Raw genomic sequence first — 18438 nt, forward strand, 5'->3', positions numbered from 1 at the left:
CAGAAGCATAGAATTAACTAGTTTAGAAAAGGCCTTTAAGATCATCAAGTCCAGCCTTTACCCCAGGACTGCCAAGTCCACCACTATACTGCGTCATTGAGGCTCTCATCCACATGGTTTGTGAACACTTCAGGGCTGGTGATTCCACCACTTCCCTGGGCAGCCTGTTCCAATGCCTGAGCACCCTCTCAGTGAAGAAATTGCTCCTAATATCCAGCCTAAACCTCCCCTGGTACAGCTTGAGTGGGAGGTCCTATCACTTGTTACTTGGGAAAAGAGACCAGCCACCTCCTCTCTCCATTGTCCTTTTCAGGTAGTTGTAGAAAGTGTTAAGGTCCTCCCTGAGCCTTCTCTTCTCCAGACTAAATAAGCACAGCTGCTGAAGGGCTTGATAAAATAGATAGGATAATTCTTCCAAGTAATTTTTGCCCATATGTTGCACAGCATATAATGAAATAAGGAGATTCAGCTAAAGTTAACCAGCAGTTAACTTTTTTAAGGCAGTGATCCCACAGAGCTGCACATCCTCTTGATGCATACCATCCTTCAGGTATTGGCCTGAGCTGTGCCTTAGATTGTGTTAGGCTTTTGCCATAATTTCTGAGAGCTCATCTTTGTAGGTTCACTTCAATGGGAAAAATTCAAACAAACTAAATATTAATGTAATTAAGGGGGTGGGGCATGTGACGTGTGCTGGAGCTTAAGAAACAGTCAAAAGCATAGGGACAATAGGTATGACAAGGACGATGGAGAGGCAGCAACAGGATCATCATCTGGATGACATTTTGGAACCTGTCTTTGCTGGCTGGAGAAGCCAGTCAGTTTTTAAATTAGAAATCAAAAGGTGGGTGCTCACTGCCACGAGATTCTGATTGTCAGTGATGTGTGTCAAATCCTGCAATGCACCAGTGACCTTGTCAGACCCCTCTTGGACCAAATGCCCCATGTGCATCTCCCAGTGTGAGTGCTCTGGCTGCCTCTTTCTAAATGGATGCATTTTTCTTGTCATGGCCATCTTCCTCAGCTATTTGCTGTGCTTGTCAAGGTCAATCAACTCACTCAGGAGTGAACAACTGTACAACAGGGTTAAGGCAATGCTGAGCAGAACAGGGTATGAAATGATCAGTCACAGAAGTCCTGACCAATGTACAGAAGCAATGGAGTTGATGTGGGAGGGTTGTTGCAGTGGAAAAGGCTCTGCCCATCTCCATATGCTAGTCAAAGAGATAGCATATGGAATAGCCTAAGGAATTAGCCTTCAGGACAGCCTGTGGAGTAGCCTCCAGGACAGCATACAGGATAGAGGATAGCACAGCTTAGGGGGCATCCTCAAGGATAGCTCACAAGATAGCCCATTGAATAGCCCTACAGTGGCAAATGGCTCTCTCCTGGAAGGCTTCAAGTGGCTGCTCCAGGCTGGCAGAGGAAGGATGTGAAGCAGAGGCTTGCACCTCCCAGTAGTCACCTTGCTGCTGGCTCTGAGGGCAGTAGGAGTACTGCCGGCTTTGGTCTGCAAGGCCAGCCTGGCTCTGGCTCCTGGAGTGGCTCCAGGACCCTCTCAGCCCTGCTGGCTGTTATGAATCCCGTTCACAAGGCGAATGAGCCTTGCCTGTGTGCTGCAGCAGACAGCCGAGGCTGCACACCATGCAGTAGCCTGAAGGGCCATGTTGGCCTCCTCTGTGGGTCAATTGTGTCTCACTCAAGCTTCAGCAAAGGTTTGGGGTGAGAAGGGAAGGCAGCGCCAACCCCACTCCCACGAGCCCAGCTCTCCCAGACCACAGCACAAGAAAGGCTGGGGAATGCTCCATCAGAAGCCTCAGAAAACCCCAAGAACTAAGCCTCACAGGACAAGCTGTGCATGCTTGCAGCCCACCAGACAGCCTCTCCTCTGCGAGGGTGGAGGAGCCTCTGCCTCCAAAGCTCTCTCCACTCCGTGACAGAGTGCCGCCCGCCACCACCACTGCCTCAGCTCCCCACAGGCGCAGGCACTGCAGCACAGCACAGACACGCAGCAGATGGCATTTGGCATCTGCTCAGAGAATCGACCGTCGGCTGCTTTGCTCCCTCCTGGTTTTTGGCTGTGCCTCCCCATGAGAGATGCCTTTGCCAGGATACTTCATGTTCCCTTAGATTACAAATTTCTTCTCTCCGGGGGTGGTATGAATGGTGTTGGGCAAGAGCATGGGCTTTACACTTTCTTCGTGATTCTGGGGCTTACAGGGGGAAAAAAGCTGCTGCTTTTTCTTTCCGTCCTTGTAGTGATGACAGGAGCAATGTGGAAATAAAGCTGCTGAGTTTGGGCTGAGCTAGTCCATGCCCTGGCTGCAGTGGGTGACTGAAAGGACCCTTCCAGCTCAGGGCACAGCTGGGAGCCTGTCACACCGCTTGCAGGGTCTGGGCAGCTCACCAGAAGGGTCAGCGCTAATTAATAAATGCAGCCCTATTTCAGCATAAAACCGAATGACATCTCTCATCACCCTGGTGAAGGAGGTTTTCCCTCCCCCATCCCACCCAGGAGATAAGTGCCAGTTGGTTTTGTGTGTAACAGGAGCTGGTCAGCCCCAGGGTCAGAGCTACCATGGGGATGCCCAGCAGCTCTCAGCCCTGAAGCCAAGAGGGGTTGTTGCTATGGGAATCAAGAGGGTACTCGCAGACAGCAGCTGGAGCCCGTGTCTTTCCCTGTTCAAGGCAGCTGGATTTGGAGAGAAGCAAAACTAAAAGGAGGTGACAGAGAGAGACAGAGGCACAGCAAAATTCATGCATGTTAGAGGAGGGACCTTCCCAGAATGAGAGTACAGTGGGATACAGAAGAGCGGGGACACCAAACTGTCAGGCAGCCGTGGCTCGGCTTGGTAGGATAAACCTAATTTTCTCCTGTTTGTCGCTGGAAAAAAGTCCAGTGAAAACCCAACTGTAGCAAGATGGGATCTGCCTCCTCAACTTACCGGTCCAAGTGTATTTATTTGGATATTGATGGAAGAATTCAAAAGGTACTTTTGCTGTTTTTCACAAAGTAGCATCCCCGGACGCAGCAGCGGCTGCGGGCTGTGTTTGCTGCACGACCCATTTCTGTAACGCGAGTTAGATCCGCGCTTGCCTTCAGCACCGTCCACACGGCATTCAGTGGGCTTCAGATCTCTTTCTAAGGGGAAGCGAGGCGGGGGGGGGGGGGGATCTTGAGCTGCTGCTGCTTTGTACACAGATGTTTATTTAAAGGGGAAGGGGAGGCTGGCAGCAGGGGAGGGCTGGGCGCTGCCAGCTCTCACTGGAGGTCCGTGGTTTAGCAGCTGTGCAGGAGCGTTGCGATGCGTTTGCAAAGTTTTTTGCCTGTGGAGAGGTTTTCACCCCAGCAGTGGGAGCGTGGAGCACGGAGTGTGCCAAGTTATGTGGAGATTGCTGTGGGGGGCTTGAGCAATGGGTGTTTTGGCGTTTTCCTACCATCAAGCTGGACAGCAGGCAGATGCCCGGCTGCTGTGCGATGGGGTCACTGCTGCCTTTGCACCTTGGCTCAGAAATGATGATAAACCTTCATTAATTAAAACTTTCACTTCCATTAGCCTGCCCTGTTTGCTTAACCGTGGTTCACAGCACAGGGAAAACTGCAGAGAGAAATGTATTCTAGCTAAGAGGGAGAGCTCGCACGCTGTCGAGCTGACAGCCCACTGCTTTTAAACAGAAACAATGCCGCTCCATTTTTGCAAGTCTCTTCTTTCTTCTTTTTGACAGCAATGCTTTGGCCACAAACCAAGTGCTTTTTTTGTAATAGAAGGCCGCTTGTGAGGCTCAAGAGCAAGTAAACTCTTTGAGTTGCAGAATTCAAATATCTCTCTCTCATCTTCCTGCTCTAAATTTCTTTTCACGCAGCCTTGCCTTTTGTTTCTCCTTTAAAAAGAAAGAGCAAAAATACCCTTTCCCTTCCCTCGCCTTTGCTACAAGAGTGACAGCAGAAATGAGGTAAATGGAGAGCTAGTACTCACAGTCCCGTCCCACCGCGCACACCTCCGTTGCCTACGGTGCCTCGGAGACCCACCGCAACTGCCAAAGTCGTGTCCTCAGGAACAAGACCTTGGAGAATCCAGATATGCACCAGTTCCCCAGAGCAGGCTGCTCCTCTTCATCCATCTTGGGGCTTAAACATGACAGTGATCCCTCTGATGCTGTGGGCTCCTCTGTACCAGTGGGCAGGAGCGTGCTGGCTCTGCTGAGCTGAAGGCACTGCTTCTCTATTGCTGGGGCTTAATGAGTTGGTTTCCTGACAGTCCCCCAAAGAAAGGCTTGTACGGAGCTCCCTGGCATCTTTACAGTTCAGTATGAAAATGTTTCAGCATTTTGAAAGGGTGGCGAGTGTTTCTATAAATATTGGTAAAGCACATTGTCTGTCATCTATGCTGGCTTAAAAAAGCCCAGAAAAGCATTTCTCAGAACCAGTCTCCTGAGAGTGCTTTTGACACTAAAAACACAGAAGAGGCACGATCGCATGAGCAAGCAAAGGCAAACTCAGGCAGTATTAAGGGTTTTTTGCTCGATGAATGTTATCTGTTTCTTTTGTCAGATGTGAAATTCCATCTGTGCAATGTTTGGAAGGATTCCTGCAGTAAAAATGCTGTGTAAATGGCGTTCACCCAGGGGTAAGCAGGGCATATCTCAGATTCTCATGCCTCCTCAGTAACAACATCATTAGAAAGAAATAAAAACAAAAATCCAACTTTAATCTTCCGAGGAATGCAGTATTGGAGCCTTCTTAGAGGGAACTCATTAAATCAATGCTAAGCTACTCGTCAGCCCAGTAATGAGGTGTGAGCTTCATTATAACAGCACTTGTTGGGTTTGAAAGGGCTCAGGTCCAGCTTGCAATTGTCTTGCTGGATATCTCAGAGTTGTACAGTAGAACTGGGCATCCTACAGCAGTGCTACCTGTGACAGCAATTATCCACAGGAAATTTTGTGTTTCCATAGCCTCATCGCAATTTCTACTGGTGTAGCCTCAGGGTGTGCTACTGACTTCAGGTGAAGTTGTTTTGCCTCGGCACTGGAGTAAATGAAGGGGCAAACCAGGCTCTGAGAGCCTCATGAAGCCTCCCCTGGGAGCCAGAGCTTTGCAGATGAGCACCTGAAAGTGTTCTGCAAAAGGAGTGATGAATTAAGCTAAGTAGGTTTGTGTGCTGGCAGGTCCAGAGGGGCACAGCAGGGAGGGCAGAGGTACGATCACTGAAGGAGAGTTTGCTGGGTTGGAACCCCTTCTGGGGAGTCATTGAAATGAAGGAGGTACCATCAGCAGGGGTTGAATACAGGACTGTGCAAAGGACAGCATGTCCCAGAGGAAGGGCTGAGGTCCATACCTTCAAGGCCAGTGCCGTGAACACCCAGGACTCCAGCAGCCTCCTGTGTGAGGGTGGTCGGAAGCTGGGAGCAGAGGGGAGCCCAGCCCAGCGGTGTTGGACATCACTCTGTTATCACACTGGGAAAGCCTTGCCCTCACCTCCACAACTTCCTTGGCTCTCACCCTTTCCCCTCATCCCATCCTGCCTTTGCCCAAAGAGGGTCCCAGCCATTTGTCACAGTTTGATAAACTGAGCTACGGGCAGGTAGAAAATTGTCTTCACCAAAGCTGGCGTCAGGGACAGGCTCTCCTCCAGTGGGCAGGTTGCTGAGCATCTTCTCATGCTCAGGGACAAGCAGCAAGGGCTTTGGGATAGACATGAGATGACCCAGCCCAGCAAACACCAACCATGGTACCACCACAGGCAGCTGAGCTCAGGATCTCCCAAAGGGTGGCTTTTGTGTCCACCAAGGGAGGGATTTGGGCTGCTGGTACCTGTGTCCCACCCAAAGGGCAGGGAACGGGATCTCCTGTGGGGAGGTCACCTGCAGAACTGGTGGAGGTAGAAGCAAATGCAAAGTAGGAGATGGAGGGAACAGCCTTGCTGAAGCTGCAGGAGAGGGAAGATCAAAGGTTTCACGGTGCTACAGCTGTATGCCAAACCGGGGCTCTGCGCAAACCGGCTTCAAAGAGGTCACTTGTTTCAGAGCCGATTGAAAAATGAAATTACAACACAACGTGCTTCCTACCCAGTGCCTATGTAAAGAAATGCACACCTGGAGGAAACACGTGGCGGTGTTTCACATAGGATACCGTGATCTTGCAGTACCACTGAGGACAAGGATTTCTCCTTGTTCCTGGAATACCACTAGATGGGGTCAAGCACCCAACCCCCCAGCCTGACAGCAAAGAAGTGAGGTTTGCTCTGGCAAACTTAAGCCGGATCTGGAGTCTTTATTTTCCTTCATGATGTCGTTAACCCTTTGGCTGTGTTTTTAAGAAAAATTCCTATTGAGTATGTTTCGAATTAAAAATCCACCAGCAAGAAAATATTCCCCAGCTCATGCCTAGCTTTTTTCCATGAGGAAACTACTGGCAAACATTTTCTTTTGACCTTTGAGATTTAAATGGTAGCAAAGCTGAACCAGCCAGCGGCCTTATTCCCTGATGGGTGGCTTCATGGCTCTTATTTTCAAATGTCACGGGGTAGTGGTTTTGCTGACAAGAGTTGTAAGTTTCTCTGAGATGAATATTTAATTTGAGAGGATTTCTGCTTCCAGTGTCTTAATCAACATCATATTTGTAACAGGGATGGAAAATCAGAAGGGCACAGAGCCTGAACTAACTGGAAAAAAGAAAAGGACCGCTGCCTTTGTCAAGGATTCTATGAAATCACCCAGGGTGGTATTTGCTTCCTCTTCAGAAAGCAAGTGAAGAATTTTGGAGTCATTTTGCTGGTTTACTGAGTCATTCGGGATGCCAAACAGAGAAATTACTTTTTTTTCTCTCAAGGAAATGTATTGAGTTCAACCTTTCTGAGTGTCTGCTGTACTGACCTGTGGAGTAGGATGCTGTCTTTTCCACAACCATTGCTCCTCTTGGTCTGAGGTCCACAATGAACAGAACAGCGCCAAGACTGGGTTTTGGTGCTGTGGTTATTGCACTGAAATGTCAGCGCGCAGGAATCATTCCTGTCATGTGAGCTTTTCTTTTTAATTAGAACAGCAACGGCAACTGTGGTGTAAATGCTCAGCCTGTAGCAAACCCAACAGATTTTTCCGAAGCTCACCGTGCTATTTTTAACACATCAAACTGGATTCAGGGTGAAAACAAAGCACAGCAAAAAAATAATGGCGTGGCAATCAGTTCAAGGCATGAGCATATTTTTGGGTGCAGCAGGGCAAGGATGCTCTGCAACGCCCATAGACCTCATTCCCTGTCTGTTTGGGCTGGGGATTTAGCGCAACACTTTTCCAGCCGCCGACCATCAGAGGGGTGCACAGTCGGGACACGGACACCCCCAGGGGTAGCTCTTCCTGGCTGGTGTTCCCAGGTTCTTCCTATGCATGGACAAGCCAATGACGCGTAAGCGCAATGAAGCATAAGTATGTTTTTGTGGGATCAAGGCCATTTTCTTAGTGCTGGCAAACGTTTGTGAGTGAGGGAGTGTGCAGTGTAGCACAGCCTAAGTCTGGCCAGTGATTTTGGCTAACCTTGGCTCTCCAATTTCATCTGGCCCCAGTGAATTCAAGGCTGCTGCTAGATGTTCTTGTTGTAAAGCAGCATGAAAGCATTTCAGGTTCCTGAAGCTCCATTACATTACAGCACATAAACACTTTAAAAAGTAAAAATGGCTTAAAACCATGGTTTTAAAAAAGTGAAAGAAAATGTCAGATTTGAGGCCTCTCTCTCTCCTACTCCCCCTTATCTTTCCAGCGAGGGATCCTCAGGACATTTAGGGAGCCAAACCATAATCCCAGAACATCTCTGTAAATCCAGCATAGCTCTATAGTTATTCTGTACTCATCACTCAGAAAGTCTTGTTTATTGCCATTTATCTTTCTGAAGTCACACACAGTCTATTATAGTTATTACAGTGCATGTTCACATTACCCAGGACAATGCGTGAGTTTAACACTCTTGTACTAGCATTACCTATGGATTCAGACAAGCCAACTGTAACAATTTATGCTACTCATATGCATCTCTTCTGATTTAGTACAGACTAGACAAAACCATTTTGTTTCTAGCACCTTTCTAGTGAACTACAGCTGCAAATCCGCCTTTCTCTGGCCTCTCACCATACCTGCTTTTTCTTACTCTGTTAACTAACATTGTGCTTCTAACAGTCCTATATTATCAATCCTGTTGTGATTAATTGTGTGGGTAGTTATGAAACAAGCAGCCTAGCTTCACTTACATTTAGTGAGGACGTTTGGTGCAAAAGCATCCTTATTATCCAGTTTATGGAATATTTCAAGGTTAATGCACTAATGTGCTAGGGGTTAATTGCACTTAGTACTCCATTAACAACAATCCCTTTTTATGTTAAGAAAAGCCACAGAATAGACATTTGTATCATTTGTCAAAGACTGAGATGCTTTTATATCTGATGCAGAAAATAAACTTGCATCTCCAACTCTCTGAGTTCTTACTGGTTCCTGGTTGCATTCCGCCATTAACCATTAGTACTGAAAGACTGAATATTAGCAATTATGTCCCTCAGTACAGTCAGTAGGTTGCACAAGGCTCTCTTTCATGTAACCTCATTTCTTCTATGAGCCCAAATGACTCTAAAAAGTAATGAGATCTTTCCTTGCTCATAGTGAAAGAGCCATCCTCTGTCATGCTGTCCCTCTCAATGGATGTGCAAGTGACCCTGGGGGTCACATTTATGACTGTATCATAGACATTTTTTCTTTCCTGAAAAAAGAAAAATCTGTTTTCCCATAGTGTTCTGTTCAAGTACGTTATAATGATGGGAATTGTGACTTACGCCTCAGGATCCTAACATGTCAGCTCTGTTTGGTGGCTCCTGTTTCTTATTTTACAGTAATGTACACAGTTAGGAAACTAACAGGATTCACCTCACTTAACCATTAACTGTAGCCATCTGAAAATTAGTGATGACTGTTCCATGCTAGTCGCGCAGGCTCCCCTGTAGACACTGGGGAGGCGGGTGGTATCTCCAGAAGATGATTCATTCCATCTTTAACTGGTTTTCAGAGACATGTGGGCTGATTTGCCCTTTGGAAGTTGTCCTCTTTCTCTGCTGGCAAGAGGGAGTCTAGTGAAGCGACATGCATGAGGTGTCGAATTTCTAGATGGTTAAAGTTATGTCAGACAAATCACAGCAGTACATTTCACTTAGGTGTCCTGTTGAAATAAACGTTATCAAGCCACGTCACTGCCAGAAGGTAAGTGTGAATCAGCAGGACTGCAGAGCACCAGCTGCTGGAAGTGAAACATCTACCACACTCCTCATCCTATGACAGAAATGGTGTTTGAAGAACTCAGTGGAGCTTTCATTTTTGATCAGGATTTCAGCTGAGGGATCTCATTTTTTTCTTCCCCATACATGTATATGAACACGCACGTTTACTTTCTGTTCTTCTCTTAAAGAAGTTCCTACTTCATCAAACAGATGGCAAATCTGCTGTAGTGTTTTTAATACCACCTAATATTTGCAGCTTAGATAAACGCAGTGGTTTTCTGAATATCACCTGTTTATTAGGGCAAGAAATAAAAAATAGAGAATTTGGATATAGTTGGTCTCATGTTATGCTTGTATCTGAATTCAAAGAATGAGAAACCTGGAAGATGGTTAGGTATGGGATTTTAGATAAGGCTTCTGTTAGATATTGGGAACTATGGTAAGCCCTTTACTGCTGTTTTTTGAGGAAGGACTATTTGCTTGCATGTTTAGAAATATTAATTCCTTCCAGTGATACCTGCAGAGTGGTATCTAAAAGTTCTGGATCCTGCTTCATTTTGATATGGACAACAAAGACCACTGGAGAGATAGGGAAAATCACAGTGAGAAATTTCACATCAGCTTTCTGCCTTAGCAACTCAGAAATCCAACCTGAAAGCTTCTCTTATGAAAGCAGCAACAATTTCCACAGTCCATGCAAGATATGCATCAGAGTTCTACCAGACTCTTTTCTGACACACTCTCCTCCAACCTCACTAGTGAAAGATTATCATTTAAATAGTGAAAGATATCATTATAAATTGTTTAAACTCCACAATTTCAGCCCTGACTCTGAACATTGCTCACTGTGCTGAAGGAAAGGTATCACCAAGTGCTAGAAGTCAAACACAGCAGTCTGAGACCTGAAAAAAGGAGGTAGAACTGGAAACTGAGGGAATACTGGCTTTGAAAATAGTTCTGCATTATTTATGTAGGAATTTTACTGGAGCTAAAAAAACTAAAAAACAAACACAAGTTAAATTCTTGGAAGAAAACACAGTTAACAACGTCAGATCAGAACAGGATAACATTTTGGACAGGGTTTGCAGTTTACAGAGAGGATTAGCTGTTCTGAGGATCAAATACAGAGCAGAAATTGGATTTGTAAGCTGTGTTTTTACCCTGAAAACAAAATATAATGTGATTAATTGTAAACTGGTATGTTGCAGAGTATATGCACCATGGTCCCTTAGTAATATCTCCGTCACAGTCCTTAATATTGAACTGCTCCTCTGAGTGGGAGGGCTCTTAATCCTTACTCTTTCTGAGAGGGGTTTTAAAATCCTTGTCCTACACCAGAGGTGCATACTATGGATTAAGAGACAAAGGCCCATTCTTTCAGAGGAAGATGTTTCAAAAACTGCAGAACTGTATTCAGGGAAGAAACCAGTCCCACAGAAGGAACCTTAGGGCCAGGAACCAGGCATCCCCATTGAGTCATGCTGTCCTCCTTCGCAGCCAATGCATGCGTGCTTCATCAAAATATTATTTCCACTCCAAAAAGCCTCAGTTATTATTCATTCTGCTTTTCCCCTCCTTTGCTTCATATTACTGTCCAAGGCAGACAGACAGCATTCCCCACTTTAATCAAATGTCTGTTTCTTGGTCTTGATGGAGACCCATTGAGACAATCAAGATAAGCATTCAGAGAAGATGAGTTTTCCTGCCATTTTTTCTACACATAGTAGAAGATTTGCTAAAAGTGACAGAAATATGAAATAACCTTAACTCTCAAATAGAGGAAACGAATTGTTTGCAGATGCTGCCTCAATTTTGAGGAATACATTCTTTTCCTTCTGGCACAAACCCAAAAGAAATGCAATTAACAGGGTGGTTTTCTTCATGGCATTTAGTCATTAATCTGCAAGCTGAAGCAGAGGCCTCTGTTTCTCTTTCCCATGCAGTGTATCGCTACTGTGACTCTGTTTACACAGCATTTTGGCTCTGTCTTTGCTTTCAGAAATGATGCTGGCAACTCAGTGTCTTTTGTTGACCAGTCTTGCAGGAGGCTCTTGTACCAGCAGGCAATACTAGAGTCCCTTTGTCCGCTCTTTCTCACAGGAGGTTTCTGGAGCTGCACCCCTGGCTTTTTGGGGCTGTATTGACTTGCATGACTATGTACTTTTTTGACATGTATTTTGGGGACACAAACCTGTCTGTGTATGATCTTAGCCCACTACCACAGCTGTAGAAACTGTTGCGGTCTCCTGTATTTGGCCTCTGTTGTATTTGGCCTCTGTTGTATTTGGCCTCTGTTATGCTCCATAGCAAGGTCTCAGTCCTGTCCTAAGCAGTGATATCTTCCAGCGCCAGGCATTAATACAGGGAGTGAGATGCTATGAGACACGTCACAGCAGTGGATTGCCACCCAGGCATAGGAACAGGGACCTAAGAAAGATGATGACTGTGGGTCAGTGACATTTGAGACAGGTTTGAAGGTGGATGAATTCACTCAGTGCTGACTGTGGGTCTGGATCAGACCCACAAACAGCACCAGAAAAGTGTCATCGTGGAGACCCAGGCTGAACAGCAGTGGCTTCAGGACATCTGCCCAAGAAGTACATCTTCACAGGATGGGATAAAATGGTCAGTTACGCAGCTAGTGCCTACAGGGTTCTCCACAGTCAGAGCTGCAGATCAACCATCTTCCCTGGTCATGGGAGAAACCATATGTCCCAGATGACGGAAGTATGGCTGCAAGCCAAGTTGTCACTCTACCGCCTTCATGCTGTTAATGTCCCTGCAATGATAATGGACTTTGGGCAAATAGCATTCCTATACTGTGCTGGTCTTGTCAATAGTATGCAATACCACCCTCCTCTCTCTCCAAAATACATTCTAATCATATTCTATCAGCACAACCGGCATCAACTGTATTGGGAACATAAACGTGCAGACAGGAACAGGAACAATTGCATATTGCTGGGAAATGTGTGAGCCTGGCTCCTTTGTTTCAGAACAGGAGAGAGTTTGTCAGAAAAGCTCAGTAGGCTGAAATAGAAGTAAACTTTAGTAGCACTCTTTTACTATTTTAGTAGCACTCTTTGATTAAAAAAACCCAACCAACCAACCAAAAAATCTCAAAAGCCTCAAGCAACTGAGGACAACCATCCTGAGATGAGTAGTATCAAAGTGCAGTGGGTAATTCACAAATCCACTTTTAGCAAACTTAAGTAAAAATGCCAAGTATGGAAAAGTAAAAAGCATGTACAGAGATAGCTCACAATCTAGGATATACATGTTTTGCTTCCCACACTTTCACTACGACATGGTGTAAAAAAAGCATTGAAATCCATCCTCAATGCACTGAAAGCTCCCGCTGCTTTCTATGAGTCAGGCCAGCTTTCTTACCTTTAATGTTTTTTGATTTTTTTTTTCTTTTAATCTTTTCCTCTCTTATCTGTCCTGGTCAATAATAATTGATTTCCAGAATAAGAAACCTCAATACCTTAAATAGCACTCCTGGCACATCACAAGCCTTTAACCTCTGTTCAGCCACAATTAACATCATCTGCTTCTCTGCTTTGTTACTGCATGTACCAGACGTTGTACCCACCAATAGCCTGTCAGACAATTTTAGCAGCTATCACTCTAATGGGATGCTGTAATCTGCTGGAAGTGGGGTTTCAGACCTATCTGAACTTGACTTGCTATGCTTTATTGCTTTGATTACTGTTGTATTTAATAATCAACAATTGATCACTGGTCAAAATAGGCTTTTAAAACACACCTGGGCATTCATCCCACTCAGTTCCCTGGTAGCAGTTACTAACTATAGCAGCGATCAAGTGCCTTGATGTTGTACGAAGTAAAGATATCGCCTGGTATAATCTCATCCAGGTTGGAAAACAGGAGAGATGGGTGTGCATGCACATTGGTCACAGTCACCTCTTGAGGTGACCAGTACTATCCTCTTCTCTACCACAAAACCCCTGATGCTTCATGCAAGAGTAGTGCTCCTCACTGACAGTGAAAATTGAGGTCTGAAGCCTTGCTTCAGCATCGTCTTGAGCATCAGTGCATCACACCCCAGGCACAATAGTTGCTGGCCAGATGCTGCAGTGTTGTACCTACTTTCTTGAAACTTCCAGGTTTGTCATGTCCCAGGCTGTGAGCAGGCATTACCAGTTCCTCACTGGCAGAGCAGCCTGCAGACTCTCCCACTGCTTCCCCGTTGCCAGCGGCAGAGGTCTGGGTCGACACCATGCAACACCTCCATGTGAGGGATTTCCCCCGGTGTCTGAAAGGCACCTTAGAAACAACACATGGGAACAGTGTTACTGCAGTGCTATTACAGTTTAGGAATTAAAGCGCTCGGAGGCCAAGGCTGCTGGAGTAAGCCTCCAGGCTGTTAACTCCTGGCACCTACACCTTTCAGAAGAGTCTTAATTGGATGATGACCTCTTATTTTTCCAGCATAGTCCTCACCAGTCTGAACTACTTGATCCAGGGAGGGTGACAGCATTCCCCACTGCCTGCAACCCTGGTGCCCACAGCCCCTCTCTCTTCCTGGCAGCATGAGACAGGGCAGGAAAAACAAACCATTGGAAGGCCATCCTGGGTGGCACATTCCTCATTTTCTGGGTCAGCAGCCTCAAGGCTGATCTGTGACCATGCACACTGCCTGTGCCCTTGATGGACAGCAGTAGAAACGCGCCTGAGAATGTGGGATGCTATGGGTGGTTGGGAGGAGATGGAAAATAGTGTTCCCAGCAAGGCACTCACAAAAAGAGGATACTTTTGGCCTTGATCTCCCTATGCATCAGACGTCATCTGCAAAATACCACTTTCTTACTCCTCCCGAACTTTGCCATTAGGTCTTCACAAGTCCCTCTGAGCTGCTGCATTCTGAACCCAGAGGGTCAGTGGCTGTTACTTCTTGGGGTATGCCCCATTAATACCAGCATCCCCCAGACAAATCAACCCCACCATTTGCTGTTGTCCCTGGCTTCAAAAAGGTGAGCTGGACTTGACTGCAGTGAGGCTTTTCATTTCCACAGTAGGATCAAAGCCTCCACCATAGTAAATCAAAAGCAGAGAGGCTTTCAGCCCCCCACCCTGGCTGCAGTAAAGCTTCTCAACTAGGGAGCACCATCACCTGCATGTCCTAATGGATGCAGGAGTGTTGTGGAAATTGTGGCAAGGGATCATGTCATTGAGGGCTGTATCACAATGGGATCATGGGGATGTTGTACTCTTAGACGTGCTGCTCGAACAGTCTTCTGGGCATAGGGGCTGCCTGGCATATGCTGGGCAGGGCGATGTTCTGGGGTAGATGGGTAGATGGTAGATTCAAGGTCCAAGTTCTGACCTAACAGCAGGAATGATACAGCCTGAGAGTCAGTGGGAAATTTGGCACAACCTGGGGGAAAATGGGAAAAGACTCTGTCAGTTTAAAGCTAGCTTAAACCAGTGTAGCTCAAAAAGCAGTGCCCTTTTGTAGCATCCAAGGACCTCCCCAAATTTGGACTGTTTTCTTCCTAAATCTGGGCTCTTACATCCTTAAATTCACAGTTGTTCTAATCCTGCAGCAGTACTGCATTCTGAGAAACCTTTTGCTCTCAGTTCACATATATTACTGCTCTACTTCTGAACAGTGCAATTAGGTCTCCAGAGCTTGCTCGCTTTATCAAAAAAGACACAGGTATTAAACAGGCGTAAAGAAATATTCCAGCTCTCAAGTCAAATCAGATAATTGAAATAGTAGGATAAGTCTTAAAATTAGCCCAGTTCATGCCTGAATAGAGATCATTTCTCACTGGGAACTAACTGTCCTTTTTTTTCTTTGTCTTCATGGTTTTTTCCTCTGCTGCTGTTCGGTTTGGAAGGTGATCTTTAGTAAATACTGCAATTCCAAAGATATTATGGATCTCTTCTGCATTGCAACAGGGTTACCAAGGTAGGTCTCTCTTCATTTGTGACATTCATTTCACTCTTGTTCCTATACTTCTGGCACAATGTAAAGGCAAGCCCCAGATGATTAATTTATCTGCTATTCAGGCTTTCCTCTCATTCCAGTCTACTGGAGGAAGAAATTGAGGCAATCCAGAGAGCACAAGCTGGAAAAGTGCACGAAGCCCGGACAAGAACTGAGCTACCTCAGTGCCACCTGCACCTGGGGAACAGAGTGGAATAGAGTAGAACAGAAAGGATATGAGCTAAAAAAAGTAAAAGCAAGTGCAGAATCCCCGCTGCGAATGCACTTGAGTTATAACCTCCCAGTTACAGCTCAGCACTATATTTTTGCCCATATTGAGTGAAATGCAACCATATCTTTAGAACCTGTTTTTTAAGGGAGAAGTTTGAGCCAATGAGAAGCATTGCCACTAGATGATAAACTTTCTATTTAGATACAGTACAGTATAATCCCAGGTATGGGATAGCCAAGCATGAATTACCGCATTAGAATAATTTTATAGAACTTAAATATCGCCAAATCCGTTGCTCAGACCAAGTATTTCCTAATTTACACTGTCCTGCAAAGTCCACGTATCTCCTGTAGGGTTTGTTTCTCTTACCTTCAACCTAGAAAGCAACATCCAACTTAAATCTCTGTGCTGGGAGAGATCCAGGATCAGGTGTAGGTGTGTGTTGTGGTAGGAGATACCATTGTGGGAGGCATGGTATAGTACCAGCCACTTCTGTACCACCTGTCCAGGGTGGTGGTGCAGGGGGAGGGAAGCCCCTTAGTCACATCTAGAAGGAAGCATCTGCTGTCTGCATAGAGACCTTGAACAACACAGGCCAGATGCACAACAGCATGCAAGAAGCCATTGTCTTTACCTTTGTACACACAGGTTTACAATACAGAAAAGGCACAGAGTAAAAAAAGTCCTTTAATCATGGGTTTATTGCATGATTCCAGCTCTGGAGATTGAAAGATAAAATTGTCTATATTGACTGAGAATTTGCATAAGCTGCTTGACAGAATTAATGCCCTTTGCTGTTTATCCTGGCTATTTCCTCCCATTTGATATTAGAGAAGTTAATAAGTCTCATTTGCCTGTGATGTCAATTACTTCCACTCCATCACCCAAGAAACTTTGTTCAGCAGTTTTAGTGCTTCATGATCAGGGCGTTAACTGCATATATGGCACTTTGTTTTAATCAGAAGACTTCCAAAGAATTGTGCATTTCAACCAGGCTCCTGGAGCCAAAGTAAACCTCCAAAGTTTACATCTAAGCCTCTGAGATCACACCTAGCATAGTATAAAGAAAAAACAGTAAAAAACCCACCCCATATTCAGCAAGATATTTGTTTTATTTGTTTTGGTAAGAGAGTAACTAAATAATTTCAAGGCATTCATAGCACCGGTAGTCATTTGTATAGTGGGAGTCAATACATAGCTGCCAAGTCAATGTATCACAAAGCATAGCTTTTTAACAGAAATTAATAGTTGATGAGTCAACAGAACACATGAGTTAGCAGGGAGGAAAATCTGCTCTGAGATCAATGATGATCTCAACGTTTTGCCAGAAGTGGTAGTTGAAGTGGGTGAAGCATCAAGCCTACCCTGTCTTGTGCTTTGACCCGTTCTGCAGCAGCTCGAATGAGTCAGAGACAGTACCAGGCCAGGAGTGCTGCAGGAGAGAAGATGGCTGTGTGCGGTATGCATAGAATTTCAGACAGCATTTCCAACTCAAATAAACTTCTTTGAAACATGCTTTACAGGAATACAACAATCTCCCTTTTGACAGCAGACAACTGCATGGTATCCATTGATCCAACAATGCCTGCAAACTCGGAGAGGTAAGCCTTGCTGCAGCTTGCTCCTCAAAGCTCATGTCAACCCAAGGGAAGGGGTGGTGGTTACCTGCAGATGACTTTTCTGTGCAGCAGCAGGTGAGCAGCTCCTTGGAGGAGAGAGATGACAGTAAGAGTTGAATGCTAGCTTATAACACTAATGCCTGCTGGCTTTGAAGATTTTTACTCGCTATTAAAGTAGGAGTAATTGTCTGAGGGAAAAATACTGCTTTTAAGTATTTAATGTAGAACATCTGTTCCCATCCCACCCTGTTTGTTGTCAAAGCTTTCAGCTTCTTTGTTCACCCACTCTTTTATTGCTCTGCTAGGACACAACCATGATATTACCTGCAATGTGAATTCACTCTTTGATGAAGTTAGGTCTCCTCCATGCTGGCTTTGGCCCTTCCCACCCCCAGATCCCTTTCTGCTTGGCTTCCTGTTGCTTATTCATCCCAGTACTTTTAATTTCATTCTGACTGTTCACAGTTACTCCTTCTGCTGTTATTTACTTCATTGCATATTTCATCATTACTTATCACTGGCACTACTCTAACTGACACCATGTGGCAGGGCCCCAGCAGTTGGGAAGGAACTACTGCACAGGACAGTGTGTGAACACAGAGCAAAAAGATGATCCCCACCACCAGTTTCCTCCTGACCTAAAGAATTTCCTTACATTCTCAGTTCACAAGCTAACAAGGCTTGCCAAAGAAGAGGCATTTTTACCACGTTCATTGCGTGACAGTACAGCACAAGAAGGATCTCTGTCTCTAGTTCAGCAGTGAATTGGAGGGTCATGTGCTCATAAAAAGTGCCCATTTCATATTTAAACTGACAGGTTTTAAGAGATCTTGGAATATATTCAGATTCTCTGGGAGTACAGATGTGAAATACAAACTGCTTTCTGGGTGTTGCTAATATCAACCTCTGACTCTTCCAGGTCTCCATACAAAGTGATTCCTGTTGCCACTGGGCAGCTCTCAGGTAAAATGACCCTTTTGAACTGCGTATACTAAAGCTGAATTTGTGAACATTTGCACATGGGAATTACATGGCTATGATACAAGGAGGAAAGATGATGGTGTCATGGTTGTCACTGCAGCAGAGTAAGTGTTTGATCACAGTGTTCTGGAGGAGAGCTAAAAAAATGTCCCCAAATTTCAACATATCTGAGGGTGAGGTTGGATGGGGAAACTTTCCCAGTGCTTAGCTCCGATCTGACTCAGCACCACTGATGTCCTGGGGGAAATCTCACATGGAAGAGTGGGGTTTTTCAGACAACAGACAATGTTTGAAAGCCTGTTCTGCAGTGTTTTGTTAAACTTGTTCATCTTTCAGCAAAGCTATGCTGAGAAGCTGAGCACAACATTTGAACCCCATGGTATTTCCAAATTGCTG

General features: G+C 45.4%; 1 protein-coding gene across 2 annotated transcripts in view; it reads left to right on the forward strand.

Moving 5' to 3' along the window:
* Positions 1–2534: 2534 nt before the first annotated feature.
* The window catches only part of PDE9A (phosphodiesterase 9A), a 52776-nt gene continuing 36872 nt past the window's right edge, over positions 2535–18438 (forward strand). The window contains exons 1-4 of one of the 2 annotated variants that reach the window (XM_062602494.1): positions 2535–2990; positions 15122–15192; positions 16966–17043; positions 17981–18024. In XM_062602494.1, coding sequence (XP_062458478.1) covers positions 2922–2990; positions 15122–15192; positions 16966–17043; positions 17981–18024 — 262 coding nt within the window. In that variant the 5' untranslated portion in view covers positions 2535–2921. The remainder of the gene's footprint in view (positions 2991–15121; positions 15193–16965; positions 17044–17980; positions 18025–18438) is intronic. The other variant, XM_062602493.1, reaches the window with a different exon arrangement.

This window comes from Pezoporus occidentalis, unplaced genomic scaffold, assembly GCF_034315485.1.
Source record: "Pezoporus occidentalis ecotype Australia unplaced genomic scaffold, CSIRO_AGI_Poc_V1 ctg77, whole genome shotgun sequence".
Lineage (NCBI taxonomy): Eukaryota > Metazoa > Chordata > Aves > Psittaciformes > Psittacidae > Pezoporus > Pezoporus occidentalis.